We start from the raw sequence: 19,555 nt of genomic DNA on the forward strand, positions 1-19,555 counted from the left end.
AGACCACCTTTGTATAAGTCAACTATTTTTATTTAATTAGACATTTGAGAAATTGTGTATCTGCCAATTTCTTAAGAAATGCTTATTATGCCTTATTCTATAGTACTTTGACTAAGAGACCAATTTTTTGGGACAATCCTCTCCTGTAATAAAAAGAATTCTATTGCTACAATAAAAATGATAAAAATCATACATCATTCTCAGCATTTAATGGCCGTTGTAAGTCCTTATTCATAAAATTAAAAGTCCTTACTGTTGTAAACCAATTCATATTGGTTTGTTTGTTGCATGTTACAAGTAATTTTAGGAAATTTAATCTAAATTGCAATATTTATTGTTAAAATACTAAAAATTCTCACTTAGTTCACATTAATTATAGTAGACATTCTAACCCAGCCATGAACATTTTGGATTAAATTTATTTAATAATTTACCTCTTCAGGTTCACAAAGTAAACTATAATAGGTTTAAAAGGGCACTTTTTGGTTGATTGAAAATCCTTTCTATGATTTAAGAGAATTTTATGATAGTAACATGGATAGTATTAAGTTTTCGCTTTAGATCTTTTATTGAATATGACGTGGCCTGTTGCCTGTTGTATGTGCTTAATGATCAAATAAACAAATCATTCAATCGTTCATTCAAAGCAATAACAATGCATTGAGGGTGTCTTGGGCATATGCTGGTCTCAGGCTAGGGTGGATACTCAAAGGAATTCAATATTACACAATGTAAAAACAGTACATCTTGAGGAGTGATGAAAATTCAGTCCAGTAGACAAGAGTGCTCGTGATACACTGAGCTCACCATCAAATAAAAACAACAAAGGTGAGATGAGATGAATCCATTCCTTAAGCACCCCTTATGACACGCAGTTTTGTGGAAGAGAGAGGGATCCCTCCCTAACATGTGCATTAAACACGTTAAAAGAAATGTTGAAGTATAACTGTTTTGCAGCAAAATTACTGTCGATCACAAAAGGTCAGCCACGTTATATGCTCCAAGGCCGTTTTGAAAATCTCTACATTAAACAACTAAATCATTTTGTTTTTTTTTTTTTTATAATACATCCTTATTTAATACAAGGGATTAATTAAAATTTAATTAGTTGGAATTTGCAAGATACTTTACCAGAAGAGTCTGTACAATTTTAAAATTTAGGCACTCTGAAAAACAAGTCAAAAATCTGTAATATTATTCTTGTAAAATTTTCATACAGGATATCGATTTTGCGGAATTTAACATCAAAATTTATGATTGGCTGCCATTTTGAAACGGGTAAAGATAATTTGTTCATGTTTTTTCTCAAATGGGCATAAAAAAGTTCAACACAACTGCAAAGTTTCATAACTTTATCTTTATTGGTATAAAAGATATAAATTTTTTGGTAAAATCACATACAGACAGATAGACGGAAAACTAAAAGTTTTAGGACATACCTCCATATGAAGTTTTTTGCTCAATTTCACGTCTGGAACAAAATACCACAATATTGGCACACCTTAAGTAAACACCCTGTATATGTGTAATGTTTACAACAAAAGTACATATATGTGTAAAATGTGTAAATAAAGTACACAGAAAGCAAACAGGTGTGTGTGTGTGTGTGTGTGTGTGTGTGTGTGTGTGTGTGTGTGTGTGTGTGTGTGTGTGTGATTAACAAAGCTATTGCCAGTCAAATGGAAAAAGGCGTGTTGTACTATTATGAATAAAAACTCATTTTAAAACATCTATTTGTTTTCTATTTATTTACACATTTTTGTTCAGAATAAAACCTTCTCCATGTTCTATTAAAAACTTTGATCTGTTTCTTGCTGAAATAACAAAGTTATTTTTGCCCAAAGATGAAAAATGTGTTTTTTCAACTCCATTTGTTTTACATTTAATACTGGTTAGATATAATGAATATTGTTAATACCCTATACCTCACTGCTGATCTATACTGAGCGATAAGTATTCTAATAAGATGAGACGGCAAGCACAGTAGGGCTTCTGCCGCTGTCGACCTATAAACACAAAGCTCTTTCTATTACGAAAATCTATAATATATTTACAATGTGGTTACATAAAGTAACTTAACACTAAGTAATTCAATTGATTTTGATTGTTGCCCTGTTTTCTCCATAATATAGAAATAAAAATGCATTGGCGTTTGCAAGAAATATTTAGACTTATCATGAGAGCCGGCTGTACTGATGGCCAATAGGGCTTTTGATAAGGTTCGTTTCCTATCGTTGGTCTATTCTGAGCATGTAACAAGAAGCATGGTCGGCACATGCGCACGAACCACCCTTTCTCATCCAGGCCACACGTTAACACGTAAGTGGTACAGTTTATGCCATTGGCAATACTGTGACTTCATGTTTCTTTGTTGTGTTTTAATGTTATTATTGAGTTTTGGAAACAACATTGAACGTGGCCAATCATCTAGGATTGATTTCAAAACTACGCAAAAAATGTACAACAGCCACCAACGTTGTTCAAAACCTTCGACTCACTTACAGTAAGACAGATTACTGGAAAACTTATGATATCGTCCTTTCAAACTTGACACAACAGTTAATATATACTGTCTAGTAAATATTATAAAACAACGTGCATATGCTTTATACGTAAGTTCATAGAATAACTCAAATCCATCAAGAAGGACCAAATAATTTTGTGAATGCTGCTTTGGAAATTTGATGAGAGTACGTACATACTGAAATATTATACTACTATGACTGAAATATAAATTTAAAAAAATATATAGCAACATATTAACGAAATCACCGACAGAAAGGGCCAAACCCAAACGTGAAACTAACAATAAAAAAATTACATACAAGACATTTCTTCCTACATGTTTTCAAAATAATATAACACAAAACATACAAATGAACCGCAAATATTTAGAAATTAAGTATTAAGAGCATCTGTGAAATCCTCTAAGTAACAAGAAACAAATATAAAAATGAAGGATCTGGTAAATATTACATTGAAACATATTGTGTAGTAAAATCTGACATAATGTTCTTGCAGTACTTAAAACTGATACTGGAGCAGTTCATTTTAACACTGGCAAGAGAATTCTGATTCGTCTTGAGTTACTGAAAGTCTAATGGAGTGAACTTCAAATTATTATTTTAATGTTCCATGTTCTATGAATAATGTGTATATCAATAGATTACTTGACACGTTTTAAGTGGACTACACTCCACATTATTCAACCCTGACGACAACATGTTCCGCAGGACATCCTTCATTACGAATTATACAAGGAACCACCAGAGAGTGCAGTTGGCGGCGACCAATAGAATGGACTGGCCTGCGCGACGTTGCCACACAACTGCCGCTGCCGCCCGGCACGGCTGGCGCATTGTGGCTGATAAAACTGCTGCGCTCTATCACAACTAAACACTGATACTGAACATTTAAAACTTATCAGTATAATTGAAAAACAATATTTAAAATGCGTTGACAGTTTGCTATATTATATTTAAATTACTTGTATAGTTTTATTAATGTTATTACAAACTAAACTATCGATTAAAACAAACAAATCGTCCCGTCAGTTAGTCAGAGTAAAGTACTTTGCTTATTTCCATACGATACAACAATCTTTTCAGTGATTTTAAACGATTACTAAACACACACACAAAATTAGTATACATGTTGCTTATATTGGAACACTGCATGACGTGTTGCTTGATTTAAAAAAATTTAAAAAATTTTAACAATATAATCAATTTTAAAATTATCGAACAATTATATTTTTAAAATTATGAAATAAATCAAATTTTCCACTAAATAACTTTTAGGGCCTACTATTTTAAAACTTACTTTAGAATTTTAAAAGAAAGTGCATTCATATTATAAAAATACTTGTGCTGAATGATTTTTCAACTATGGCCAGTTTAAATATTTAAAATCGCCCACGTGTGAAAACAATTTTACATAACACAGATTCAAGACTATTAATAGCCAGGTTGGAAAAATGCTTTCAAAATGGTTATAAATTTATGAGAACCGAAGTGCGTAACAAAAACCGTTGCGGCAACAATTCCCACCGTTATGTACTGAATGAATAAGTTATATTTATGGAAAAGAACATAATATGTTCTTTATGAATATATTATACATTTTAAATAAATATGAAATATATTATATTTCAGTTGTATTTGATAACTTTCTTACCAAATTGAAAATCCATTTAAACATAACATGATTATACTATGCAAACATGTAATGCCTTATTATATATCAGTGATAATGGCATTATCTAACTGTTAAATACGGGAAATTAACGTTTTTTGCGGTATTTTTTATGTTTTCTTTTTAATTTATATTTCGGCTAAAGATTTTAATCCTACGATCTTCGTATATGAGTAATATAATACAATAATTTATTTCAATCCATTTAACTCAACATGGAAAATAAGCTACAGAAATGTACTTTTTTTGAAATGACCTTAAAATTACATTTTGTAATACGTAGTTAATTAATTCAAGACAGACAGCTCTAACATTTCTTTCCGAGCGTAACGGTTAAGTATTTAAGACGCTGGACTCGCGCGGCTTGTGGTTACACAGCGGGAACAAGTTTGGCAACGTCGCTCAGTTCTCGTTGGCCGCTCCAAGGTCACGGGCAAAATAGGCTCCTCCCTCAACCTGCACTCTCTTGTGGTTTTTTGTATAGTTGATGCTTTTGAAAATAACTGAACATGATTATTTGCATACATTTTATCCTAAAGATGACCCTTTGCAGAACAAACACGGTAATGACTTCCGTACATCACTGTCCTCGACTTGAGTTCATTAGATTTGTAATTGATAATATTGAGCCTAGATGGTCTAAATTTGCCAAATTGTATTAGGCTGGAAATACATTTATGGTTTTATTCCGACATAGGAAAAGGATAGGGTGCGATAAGCGGACCCGGTTTTTTATATCCAAATTGGCAATTATATATACCGTAACATTTGATTATTAAAAATGACAGTCAATTTTAGAAAACTGAACGACATTGCTTTGAAAGATAATAAGACATGTTTTTGTGACTTCAACATGTTGGACTCGTACCAAAAAAACCCATTACGTGAAATTTGTGGGAAAGAAACAACTGTAACTGTGAGAGGAACAAATACGGTCGTCTTCAGTTTTCATAATTTTGGTTATAATAATTTGTTTGATCACTATAAATATTAAATTCATATTTTAATTTAAAACATGATTGTTATTGAGGACTATATACTTTTATATCGATTGATAGTCTAGGATTTGAGATGCGAATATTAGGTATCGATGATTACATTATTCGATATAAAAAACCGGGTCCGCTTAGCGTACCATACCCTAGGAAAACAATAATGTGTATACAAATATCAAATTTGAAATAGATGTGATAACAAATATTTTTAAGATTAATTTTAAAAAATAATCCTAAAAATTAAGAATTTAAGGTTTTTACTTAAGTGTCCTAAATCTGAAATTTTTGTTAATCTACTGGCTCAGTTCATTGATTATAATTAACAGCTGATCAATGTAAACACATCCAATCCCCACCAATCTACCAGAACAATAAAGCAAATTCAAATTGCAAGATTTTGTTTGTCTGATTGTCTGTGAAGTGTTATATAACAAAACCTCCGGACGTCGTCAAAATGAGCAATAAATAAACTTGGCCTTTATCTATTTAAATTTAAAAAATGTAAACTTAAATAGTTATTATAGTTTTTTGTTTCCCAGTGCAATGTTGTTCTGTAATAAAAAGTTGTAGAGCATTAGTGATAAAAGTTAACCTAAAATGTAAGTATTTTGACGAATATATTTCCTCTATATTAGTTTAATTTATAAATCATAGTATGTTGTAGGTTTAGATACTGGATATTCAGGTTTCCACACCATGTTAATTCATGCATGATAAGTATTCCTAAAGTTTGCCAAGTTATTTACATAATTAAATTCAAGTTTTAACTCGATCTTTTTTCAGTTTAATTGACTTTCAGTATTTGAGATGATTATATGATATTTTGCAAATTGTAAGGTAAGTCAGAATGTAATATAAAGTTCAACATGCAATAATTTTAGGCTATAACAAAATGTATGTGACAGTACAAACTTGATTATGTAATTAAATTCAACATTGGCAATTATAGTTTTGTATTTAAATAGTTATGCCATTCTTGACCTACCTAACTGAAAGGAGAAAATTGGAAGGGGTCAGTACTAATCCAACTAAGCAGTTCTCAATTGTTACATAAAAAGGTTTTGTTTTTTAAACATTTAAATAGATTTAAGAGAGACCACACAGAAATAAGCTAGGGCTCATTGAAATTTATAACAGCTAAATTACTATTCAGTTTAATATTTAATTAATCAGTTTAAATATATTTATATTTCTAAAACATGAATATATTTTAATTTTTTGTAAACTGTAATAACTCAAAAACATTAAATAATAAGTATTAACCTAAGCAAAGAACAATTTAGGCTATTAATAGTTCTTAATAATAAACATAATTTAGAAATGAGTGTACATTGGTAAGCAGACTGTAAGTAGATTTAAGTTAAGTTACTATAAGTATTACCAATGTTATGTAATTGATAAATTTGATTTTTTAGTTAAGTAATAAAGTTAAAAACATAATAATAAAGGGCATTATACTTTTATTTTTTTATGTAAAAAAATCAATGTGAATTTTGGATAGTGATATAAAACATAATAATTAAACTGGGCATAACTTAATAGTTATTTGACTATCATACATCTAATACAGTGATGATAAGGGGAAGCATTATTAGGGAGGGCTGCAATGTAGTAAGCGGCCACCAACACAATCGAAACACAGTATACCTACTAAATTATCGATTAGGAAGCTATCGAATGCAAAAACATTATAATTATTTACAATTAATTATGGGTAGGGTACGATAAGCGGATCCGGTTTTTATATCGAAATTGGAAACGATAATACTTAATCATAACCACTGATATAATCAATCGATACTGATTAATTATTTTGAACAAATAACTTAAATAATCTATATATCAACAGCTGTAAAGACTTTCAAATAATACACGTTTACAAGCTAATATTTCAATTTTACATATAAGTAACATTTGATTATTAAAAATGGCAGTCAATTTTCGAAAACTACACAACATTGCTTTGAAAGATGATAAGACATGTTTTACGTGGCTTCAACATGTTGGAATCATACCGAAAAATCCATTATATGAAATTTGTGGGAAAGAAACAACTGTAACTGTGAGAGGATCAAATATGGTCGGTCGTCTTCAGTTTTCCTAATTTTGCTTATAATAATTTGTTTCATCACTGTAAATATTAAATCCATATTTTAATTTAAATACATATTGAGGACTATAGATACTTTTATATCGATTTGGATAGTCTAGGATTTGAGATGCGAATATTAGGTATCGATGATTACATTCTTCGATATAAAAAAACCGGGTCCGCTTATCGTACCCTACCCTTAATTATTACCGACTCTTCTTAATGTATTCAATAACAATATTGATTCAAATTAATTCAAATAGTAAAATCATTTGTATGTTATTTTGAGTGATTGTTGCAAGTAAAATGTTAAAGTGATTTGTGTTAGATCCTGTCCGACACATTTATTCTTCAAAATAGTAAAAAGTAATTAAATGTTACACTGTTTTGTTTGTTACATTTTACAAATACACATAGCCTAAATAAGTTAGTTTTTATTTGTCATTAAAATATTACTCCTGAGTCATGTGATATATCAAATTAAAATTTGTCATTAAAATATTACTCCTGAGTCATGTGATATATCAAATTAAAGAGCATTTCAAATGAATGCCAACAGCATGGATAAAATGGCACAAATTTGAGCGCTTTAGCTTTTAGTTTTTTTTAATTACTTTGTTTAGAACATACTGAGACATGACCAATTCTGCCTTTCTGTGGGCTTTTAAAAGCCTGTAACTAAAAAACCCGAAGGAAGAAAAATGTAAAATGTTTTGCATTTTAACTATAGTCTTAGTAGCCTACAACTTCCATACAAAAAAAATCATCAAAATCTGAGAAGTTAAGGATTAAAATTATTTTTTATAGGTTGATTTGAAATGAAATGACCCTCCTTTAGATATAAAAACAGCTGAATTATACTGCCAGCTTTATTTATTTTGGAATATGTGTTGTTGGTAAAAGGAAATTCTGAGACATTTATAAAAAATGAAGAAGTACATAGGTATCCTACTACACAAAAGGAGAAAATCCATTTACATATAGGAACGTTTAGTCAGGCTCAAAATGGACCAAGACATACCTGTACAAAAATCTATAACAAGTTTCCTTAAGAAGTAAGGAATATGTAAAACATCGAAAATTTTAAGTCAGTGCTAAGAGAACACCTTACAACGAGGCCTTATTATTCTGTAGAAGAATTTTTAACTAAAGAATAGGCCAAAAATCCATTCGGACAACCACGGTGGAGACTGCACTTCTAGTGGAAAAAGTACAAAATAAAACAAATACTGTTATTTCAAATACCTATAACATAATTCAGGCTGATATTTTGGTTTTGACAGTTTAGATAAACATGAATACTGATGTTTCAATTGTGGGAACGGCCGCTTATTATACTGCCACCATTATTGGTAGCCATCAGACCTGCCCAATCCAAGCTGTGATAAAAAAATCAACATTTCTTGAATACAGACAAAGATTGGTGACTCAATAGTAGTATGTAACGAATTTTGTTATATTATAATTAAATAATTTAATTCAGCCATTGAAATATGACCGTTGCTGGTTTGTAATTTTAGACAAACACTGCCTGTATTGCTCTGAGGAACTTGCACTGATTAAGTTAACGTTTCAAAGTCATGCTATCTGTGGCCCACTGTTATAGGCTAGTTGAGAGTACACCAAGTAACAGTATCCTAGTAACTGATGAGTTCTGTAATATAGTTTTACAGAAGTTGGAGGATGCGAAAACCCGGAAAATCTTTGCTAGCTCGTTTAAGATCTAAAGACGTTAACTAGATTGCCACACCCGTGTTAAACAGCTACTTCGCTACACGATGCTTTACAGCTGTAAGATGGTACACACGGATGACTACTGACTTCACGCCACTGCCTTCTGATATAGGCAAGCAGTGTTTAGAGCGGCTGGCAGTGGCAGTAAGGTACAGGACTGTGAAGAGCCGGAATGCAAGCGCCCTCAGCACAAGACTGCTAGTTAAAAGTTTGTACTGAAATAACATAAGGGCTACCATATTTACTTGCTGTAGAACTGGTGAAGCAGTACCCTATATTCCTGTGATGCCTTCAGATTATCAGTTTTAATTTAGAAGACTATAGTTATCAGTCAAACTCTGTTTCTCTGTAACAGTGAATAAAGTTCAAGGCCAATCTGTATAAATGGCTAGAGTGGATTTAAGGAGTTTGTGTTTCTCCCACACCCAGCTGTATCTAACCAGCTCTTGAGTAAGCTCTCCCCACGCATGAGTGGTGATTCTGCAGTGTGAGGGTCACACATTCAACAGCTACTCCTTTACAGCCTATAACATTTGTTTTTTATTAAGACAAGCAACATGGGAGGTATTTTGTTTAATAAATTTTAATAAAATATGATGGGCTTTTTCATTTAAGAAGAGATTATGGTTGGGATACTGAAACTTTGTATATTTTCTTATATGAAAATTGTGTATGGAGATAAACTCATTATATAAGTCAGGTCTAATACTAACTTTATGACTTTAAACATATATTTCTGTTAGTGTCAATACCTCAAACTGTCTAATAGTGGTTCCCAAACTGTGGTATGTGTACCATTGGTTGTACACTGAGTCATGGCTGGTTGTACAAGCTCTGACACACTATTTTTGAGTGTGGTGAATAAAGGAAATTTTATTCTTAAAAGAAACATTAAAAACTAAAGTGGCAACACTGTGCACGGATCGCGCAGTTGCGCTCAGTCTGTCACTGTCACCACTATTTTGTTAACCTTAACCTACAAATAATAACATCACTGGCACCCTGTTGTTGGTAGTGTGTTTAGCTTTTAAGTACAAACAGTGATTTTTTGTTAATTATAAAATGTATATTATTAGTTATTGGACAGAAATAAATAAATAGTTAAAACACTCCTTCAGTAAAGAAAGTAGTAGTTTATAAAGCAAAGAACATTGTCACCTGATAAAGGAAGCCTAACCCTATCATAGTCTCTGATGAGAAGAAAACAAGCTCTTCCTCCGTGTCTACGTAATTGTTTCAGTGAAAAAAAAAACAACATATATGCAAAACGAAAATATGATGAAAACTTTAAAAAGTTTGGTTTTACTTTCACTGGAAATGTTAGGTAGGTACTGAACCTTTACCACAATGTGTAATTTGTCTTGAAACGTTATCTAACCACTAATTGAAACCATCTCTCTTACTGCAACATTTCAACACCAAACATGAACATTTAAAAGAAAAATCTCTTGAACTTTTCAAAGGAAGGCAAATGAACTTAAAGCAAATAAAGTAGTTACTACTTCCTTTACTGCATTGAACACCAGAGCTGTTGAGTCTTCATTCCAGATGCGTCTTAGGAAAACTAAAGCTAAAACCCCATACAGTTGGGAAGACTAACTTGACAAGTAGCAATTTGACAATCAAGGTACATATATAACTGAACCGCAGAAAGTTATGATGACCACTCAGCTATTGAGGGAGACCTGCAGGGCGTGCCACTCACTCACAGTAGAGTTTAGCGTGTAGTGTAATACATTTCAGAAGGATTGAGTGGGCGATTAACTAGTTTAGTCCCTATAAAGCTCCTGGGGGAGATGGAGTGATAACGGTTTGCTTGCAGCAGGGGTTAGATGTTCTTCCCCTGCTGTGCAGACTGTTCAGGGCCTCTGTGGTCCTCAGGTACATTCCTCTGTCCTGGAGGGTATCCAGGATAGTGTTTACATCAAAGCAGGGGAAGTTTAGCTTGGATCGACCTAAGTCTTTTAGGCTGATATGTTTGTTCCCCTTTCTTCTCAAAACTATAGAGAAGATGATTCAAATCAAATCAAAAAAATCTTTATTCATCAGATATATACACTAAGTATACAATTGAATAGTGTCCAAAGACACGCAGTCTGTACATCTTAAAACTACTAATACAAGTACATCTAAATCTACGAGGAGGTGGAAAAGTACTCCTCCAGAGAATACAATGCCTTGTTTATCAAAAAACATTTAACTGTGTTTTTGAATATTCTCAGATTAGTTAAATTTTTTATACTAGTGGGTAGATGTTTAAAAAATTTGCCCCATATATGATGGCTTTTTCTCATAATACTTTAAATTGTGATGAGTTGTTACAATGTATTTTTTATTTCTGGTGTTGTATGGATGAGGTTCAAGATTTAATTCATTACTTATTTGATTATTTTTTGCAATTAAAATCGTGTCAAAAATATATTGGCCATATATTGTTGTTGTGTGTTTTAAATCTTACAAAGTTAGTTTTTTGAGCATTTAACATTAAGTTGTGCTGCTTAAAGAAAGTTCCAATATTTTCTAATTCAATGAAACTTATTATCTCAATCTGTTCAACAGTATTGGCTGCTACTTTAAGATTTGAGTCGTCTGCATAAAGACAGATTATTTTGGGGTGCACGTGTGAGTGCGCTCCCTACATCATTTATATTGCTAGGTTTGTTTGGGGGGTATCTCTCTCGGAACACCCTCTACTTCTATATCAGCATGCTTATACTCCAGGAAGATCATGCGACTCAGCCCTGCATCAATTAATATGCACAATTGAGAAGGCACTGGCAGAGGTGGTTTAAATTTTTGAAACATTCACACCTCCTTTATTTATGAATGTAGAGAAAAAAACTAAAACTGGTCTGCAATGCTCAAATTATTTTTAAGACATTGAGTACATGTAAATTGTATGAAAATAAATTAATAATATTTCAGTTGTCACAAAATCTACCTACTTCTTCTAACTGAGCTGGAAGAATTATTTTAAATTAGTTATTATGGTTATCTTTAAACTCTATTACACTAATATCATATTGATTGTACTCTGGTCTATGGTTAATTGATTTAACTAAAAATTAGCTTCCATCTTGAGTCAGATCATCTATGCTACCCTAATATAATTTTTTAGGACTTGTGACTTAGAACTTTAGACTTTTTAAAGATCAATCCTACCATTTTTTAATACTGTTTTTGTTAGAATTGGTTAACCAAATATAATTTCCTAAAAGAGTTAAATAGGGCGGACCACCACAAAAATATACACCAGTTCATTTTCATACATATAGCACAAAAAACAGAGATAATAAGTGACCGTCAATGAAGGTTTGTAGTTTCAATTGATTAGCTCTCCTATGGTCTTAATTGTACAAACAATTTCATTGAGATCCACGTTATCAGTGGGAAATGACCTATTACCAAGGCCAAGGTCAGGTATTGTCAGTGATATAGCGAGGTTCATTCTTGCATGGCTAACACAGTCAACCCCTATATTTTGATCCCAAAAAATTTGTAAAAATAATTTTTAACACCCAAAAATATCCCAAAATGGCACTTTTTGAAACATTTATGGGGATAATTTTTAAATTTAAAGGTAGGTTGACCAGTACCTTATTTTAAAGGTTCACTGATTGCTAAAAAAAAAGTTTTAATTTATTTCGCTTCTCGATACAGTGTGGTCCAAAATGTCAAAGTTTTATTAGTTTCACAGGTTTTTTTACTCTTACCTCGTTAAAATTGTCTAAATTTTTATCTGAGTATACAAGAGAGTACTCTTTCTAAAAATATGTCACATTTGTCAGTTTTCAGCACTTTTCCATTTTTTTTTAATAGTTCAAATTTAGTATATTTAAAACTCGTAAAACCTAAACTATTAAAATAGCAAGGTATGACTTTTAAAAAACACTTTAATTATAACTTTCATGTTATACCAGGGCATGTACTTCTGTGAAAAAGTCAACAAACAGTTAAAATATACTGACGTAAGAAATTCTTTTAATAATATAGTAGATTACGGTATTTAAATAGATAGTTTTAAACTTTAATCAGCAGAAGATTTAAACATATTGTTGAAATAATTTAATGATGGTGTTTGCAGAATCTAAAAAGTGAAAATGTCAGACCCAGCTCTTCAAACGTTTTGTTGCTACCCGCCTGGTGAGGGGAGTGTTCCACCGGCAGTATGGGTGCTGACAGAGATCAACTCCAAGACCTACAACTATGTCTGTCTTGTGTCATCTTTCATCGGTATTTTGGGTGCAGGATATCAGGTGAGCAATCCACATTTGCACTTTAACAGTTACTCAGAGATTCCTAGAGTACCCTATAGTATTAGCAAATAGGTACCGTGGCTAAAAGGCAAAGTAGTTGTCTCACTCTCACGAGCACAGACGGTTAAGGTCAGTCCAACACCTGCCGTTTTCCTACCCAAGTTATTCAACAACATCTTAGATTTGAATGTTGAATTTAGCTCCAGTTCACCTTCCTTTTATTGCAGCGTCTGGTATCTGACACTGTTTCAGACTTGACTCCTGGAATCTGGACTCATGTTCATCTGAAGAGATCCAATGAAAGTTGGCGACGGCGAAGCTCTAAACGAACCTTTACATCGTTTCCACATCAAAGACATCTATAAATAGGTGAAGTGGCAGTCGCGTTGTCTCATCAAACCTGTGCATCTGATGAGACAATGAGACTGCAGTTAACTATGGTTAATTTAAGACTCCATTCTCATTGTCTCATCACATGCACAGGTTTGATAAGGCAGTGAGACTGCCACTTCACCTATTTATCTCTGATATCGAAACGATGTAAAATGTAAAAGTTCGTTTTGAGCTTCTTCGTCGTCGACTTTTTTTTTTATCTCTTCAGGACGAACATGACTCCAGATTCGAGGAGTCAAATCTGAGACAGTGTCAGATACCTGACGCTACAATGAAAGGAAGGTGAACTGGAGCTAAATTCAACATTCAGATTGAATCAACCCTTCCTACCACAGCTACGTAATGTGAACATCTAAGAGTCAAGACTAAGCAACATTCTGTGACAACGTATATTATACATTGTTTGGTTTCATTTTTGTCAATATAATGTTGATAATCCCTATACACTTATCACTTTAGAATAAAATAACAAATTTAAGAAATCTGGAGTTTATTGGGGAGGTGTACTAATAGGGTGGGAATGCGGTCGGTCCTAATCCCCTGTACTTGTGTTTGGGGTTTGCGAGTGTGTGGGTGTAAAACTACCTGGGCCAGCTGTAGTCACTATTTGCTAATACCTGGTACTTATCTTAGAGGTATTAGGTGACAGGACATAGCTTTTTAAAGTGTTAACTATTAATCAATCAGCATCTACAAAAGTCATTAAATTTTGTTCAAGAAAATATAATTGTACATGGTTTAAATTATTGTTGATAATATTTGTCATGCAAATGTTTGACATGTTAAAGGTCATGTGTACATTCTTAGGCTGTCCATTTGTACAATCAATATAAATTAAAATTTAATGGAATATTACAGACATTTCCATTGTTAAATGAGGGCAATTGTAATAGGAATGTTAAATACTAAGAATATAATTAGTATCAAGTGAAAAATACAAACGAACCCTAATAGGGTTTTTGCATTCATAAATAAAATTATTTGTAATTTTTGTTATTTAAAAAAATAAATAAAAATGTAATGTATAAAGGTACTGAAAGATATTTTAACTGGTATTGTTCTCTTCTTCACTTCCTAAATCATTAGGCACCTTTTTCACTCCAAAGTATTAGGAGTTTGTGTTTTTTTTATCAGTTCAATTTAATTTTGAAGTAATATTGTATGTTTTAATTGTTTGCCCAGATAAAAGTATTTCTTTCAGTCCTGAAAGGCAGACAAATTTTCTTTCTCGTATAGCTAAAGAAGAAATTGGTGTTAAATAAAATAATTTTAAGACTTTGGGTTTATGTATGCATGACTTTGACTGATATTAAAGTAAAGCTTTAATTAAAGTATGGTCCTTTTGTGTTAGTAATGCGTTTTATAGAAAAAATTAAATAGAAGTAGATCAAATTATAAAAAGATTATTTTAAATTAATCCAATTGTCTAAAACTAAAATTTTTTTATGTATAGAAAATAAAGATAACGATAGAGTTACAGTTTGTGCTGATAGAGCAAAATGTATCTCAAAAAGGTTGTTTTGACTTTAACATTTTTAGTTAGGGGTGCCCCCTCTTTAAGGGACATCCTAAAAAATTGTCCCATTAAGTAATTTCCTTAGACAGTAATATATTCTCAATTTTCCTTTCTTTATTGAGTTTTTAAAATGTTTAAGGGGAGTTGAACTGTTTGATAGTATGAAAACAATTATGTAACATGTATATTGTTCTAGTCCTGAAGATAAAAATTACATGTTGAACGGTATTTGTACAAAGTCTGAATGTAATTCTAAAAAAAGGTTTTACCACAATGTGATTCTCATTTATATATATGTGCCTTCAAAAATATATGTGATGACAGTGAAAATAAACATACTGAAATTAATAGAACATTATTGCCAATTTGTCCTCGTAATGCTTCTTCAAGAACTTAGTGGCCAGGGTCTAGGTAAACACCATTTACTGATAAGTTATCACACTTATTAATAAAGCTGCTACTATATTAGAACATTAATTACTGGCGGTTAAATAACGATACCGTATCAGTAACTGGGCTATTAAGTCCGTTACTTAATTTACTGATTTCAATATGTTTAACATCAATTGATAATGTGTGTTTTGAATGTAGTTTCCTCCTGAAATTTACCTAACATCATTATGATTATTCCTATGTTCAGTAATCTTATTATTAAGTTATTTAATTGAATGACTTCACATATAAATTATATAAAATCAAAGTTAAATTTTATTGTCAATTTAAGCAGTCTAACAGGAAAAAATATATTGGAAGGAAGTGTGGAAATAAAAAGGGGTGGCTTTGATAATCGAAACTGACTTATTTGTAATCATGTGTTGTCTTTTTGTGCAATAACTTTTGGTAGAAATATCCGAGAGATTTGAAATTTAATATATACGTTCATCTTAATCCAAGTAAGAGCTATATTGATTTTGGGGTCAAAAAATAGCAAAATAATAAGGAAAAAGACATCCATCCACAATTACTAAATGAATAAAGGAACATTTTGAGCTCTAACAATTTGCTTTTTTTAATAAAATTGTAGTAACAGAGTGCCTAGACAAGTAATAATAAATAGTAAAGATTTACTACAAATTGTAAATTAATTAAACATTTAAAAAAGCACATGAAACAGATCAAAGTTAAATATTTCAGATAATATTATCCATTACAGTTTTGTACAATATGTGACCGTGGAGAATTGACTGTCATTGCCAAAGTGAAAAACAACTCTAAACATAGTAATATCAACTCCGATTGGTTTAGAGACTCAAGTCAGTTGAAAAGTGATGTAGGGGAAGAATAGAGATACTATCATCAGAATCAAAATCAAATTTCTTTATTCAATTTTTACATAAATACAGGAATAGTGTTATATAAACATGTCAACACATTTAAAAGTATATAAATTATGTATTTAACAAAAATTACAGATTACTGAGCCTAATTTCTAAAAAAATAACATTTCTGAGTTATTGAAGACTCTTGGAGCAAATGTTTTATTAACATTTAGTACTATTTCTGAGTTATTGCTTAAGTCTGTTTTTTGTCTGCTGAGCATCTCAAATATAAATATTTTATTAAGATTTTGGGAAAAAACTCTTCCAGTGAGTAGCAGGAATGCTGCAACAAATATTTCTTTTGAAAATACTGGAAGTTCTTTTCATTGATTTTGCTCTGTACATTTTGATATAATAATATAAAAGTTAGCACCCATATAAGTGGCTTTCTTTTTGTAAAAACTGAGTTTTTTTTTAGAGATTTGAAATAAATTTTCTCATAATTAAAATATTTTATTCAACAACCAATTTGTTAAGTATCTACCACTGTCCTGTGTAGCCTGTAAATTAATTTTAAAAAATCATTTTAGTATCGTGTAAGCTATGAACTAAATCATTAAATAATTTATACATTTAAATTACACAAGTGATGAAAGTAACCTATTTGGAAAGTAGGTTAGGTGAGGATGATTAGGCTGTTGTCTACCGGAAATGCTTAGTATACAGTACTACAGTTTGGCTTTGGTGTTTACTGTAGATGCTACCCCGAACAGAGACACCCCTCGCCCACCGTTGGTACACCATGACTTCCTCTAGAGGCCGTCACATCATCCAATGGCTTGCTTTCGCTGATCTTCTGGCCACGTTAGGTCAGTTCTAGGCTATAAAATTATCATAGCTTACTTACAAAAATGTAGTCACATAAATAAATGAAATACCACTGATTCAAGTCTACATAGACTTATATTTTTTATTTGCTTAATCTTTTCATATATTCATATATCTTTTTATTTCCACTCACAACATTATAATGATTACTCTTTATTTGAAGTTTGTTTTTGACGATGGAAGGATTGTGAAGGATTCAGAACTTTTCTGGACATTTGCCATCGTTCAGTGATACAAAAAATTAGTAACACAAATAATACGTTTCGATATCTGAAATCTGATCTCTTCTTCAGGTAGATAACTAACCTAACACAAAATTACAAACTAGGTTGAAATAAACAAATCGTACCAGTGTTGTGAGACGCGTAAGTCAGGAATCACAACCACCATGTTGGGTGTCAATTTCACTAACTATAAAAACAACTACAGAAAACTAAAGTGTTACTGAATTTTTGTATCACTGAACGATGGAAAATGTCCTGAAAAATCCTGTTTCCTTCACAGTGTTGATTAAGTATGACAGTTGTTCAGTATGGTAACTATGTACAATACTGAATGTTTCTTTGTTAAAATTTAATTTAATAGTATAGATGTTTACAAATATAATTATTGATTGATTTCTTTGCCAATCTAGGATGTATAATCAAATGGTTACTACAACTGTTTTAGTTATTTTTCAAAAGTAATACTTTTTGGGTTGTGTAACATTAATTTTATTTTACATTAAATTTTATTTTTAATTTATTTGTTGTGGTAAAAGTCTGTAACTTTTATGCACAATTTTTACATTCACTCATAATTTTATAAACATTCTAAAATTATCCTTTTGCCTCATTATATCGTTATATTGTATACTTTTAGATTTTTATATAAATACCATCAATTAAAGGATTGAGGTTGAGTATTTACAATCATATTGTGTACTTTTAGTTTTTTTTTATATAAATACTATCTATAAGAGGATTGAGGTAGAGCATTTAGGAACAATTTATTATTTTACGAATGAAAAATCTGTTTTCAACATTTTCTTTGTAGTATTGCTACATATATCGATTTTCCAGTTTTTTCGTTTAAAAGAAAATCAACAATAACAATACAAAGTCTGTCCAATAAATATAAGAACTGTCCTTTACAAACTGATCCAATTCGGTGATGTTATATCCTCACCCACTAGAGCGCATGTTGCCTACACCAGTTCCGGGCTCATCTGAATGTCGACCTGCATAGATTGTGACAGTTATGTTTTTTTCGATTAGGGTAGTTTTTACCATCTGTTGAAATAGATTGACTAAATCAATGAGCTCAACACTTGTTACACTGAACCTTGGATAAATCTGTCAAGAAATTACCAATATACTGAGAGCTGTTTAAAATGATAATGCTCTAAAGAAAACATCAATTTCTATGTTGATTGAGCATTTTTTAAATGCCAGTAAGATGCCAAGAATAATGCAAGGCTGGACAACCAATAAACCGCTACGTCAATGAAAACAGTGATCGTGTGTAGTCGAAAATGTGCTGAAAAATTTTTTGAAGGATCACTGGTGAACTTAATGTAGGTTAATCATTGTTACACACAATCATATTTGGGTTAAAAAAAAAAAACTATGTGGAAAAGTAGTGGCCATGTCCTTGATGTCGGATCAAATATTGAGGACGGTTGAGTGTATTGGTGATGGAAAACTTCATTTGAAAATGATGGTGGATTACTAAATATAGTAATCACTGAAAATGAATAATGATTTTTACAAATATAACCTTGATCTAAAATCACAAACTAAGGAGTGAAAAGGAACATTGAGCCCCCAAGAAAAAGTGTTAAAACAAAAGATAATGAGAAAACTAAAAAGCCTAACTCTAAAGGTTTTTCAGAGATCCCTTTGAGGAATGGAATTGAATATGGGAGAGATTCATAGCAACAAATGAAGAGAACAAAATTGATAAGACAAAAATTCATAAAATAAAGTATTTACGGCTAAAGTTTGCATATTTATTGGACGGATCTTGTATTTTTTTGTAGGTTAAAAAAAGGTTTGCTTTGCCAAAAACAGTGTATCTATTTTAAAGTTCTAACATGGGACAAGTGCATTAGTATTGAAGTAAGATCCACTATTAAATATTGGTAGTTCTTTCAGCCTTAGGCCTGTTAAACTGTCTTCATTTATGATTTTATCGTTCCAGTTCTCTGTTGTGATAACTGGGGCCGAGGAAATGATAACTTTATGGAA

The 19,555-nt window shown here is 31.4% G+C and overlaps 1 protein-coding gene across 2 annotated transcripts in view; it reads left to right on the forward strand.

The window, feature by feature from the left end:
• Positions 1-5,555: 5,555 nt before the first annotated feature.
• LOC124367979 (G-protein coupled receptor 143-like) overlaps positions 5,556-19,555 on the forward strand; it is a 28,650-nt gene continuing 14,650 nt past the window's right edge. Inside the window, exons 1-3 of one of the 2 annotated variants that reach the window (XM_046825229.1) lie at positions 5,556-5,788; positions 13,100-13,271; positions 17,197-17,308. In XM_046825229.1, coding sequence (XP_046681185.1) covers positions 13,116-13,271; positions 17,197-17,308 — 268 coding nt within the window. In that variant the 5' untranslated portion in view covers positions 5,556-5,788; positions 13,100-13,115. Of the gene's footprint in view, positions 5,789-5,926; positions 6,027-13,099; positions 13,272-17,196; positions 17,309-19,555 lie in introns of those variants that run through there. The other variant, XM_046825230.1, reaches the window with a different exon arrangement.

Source organism: Homalodisca vitripennis, chromosome 8, assembly GCF_021130785.1.
Source record: "Homalodisca vitripennis isolate AUS2020 chromosome 8, UT_GWSS_2.1, whole genome shotgun sequence".
NCBI lineage: Eukaryota > Metazoa > Arthropoda > Insecta > Hemiptera > Cicadellidae > Homalodisca > Homalodisca vitripennis.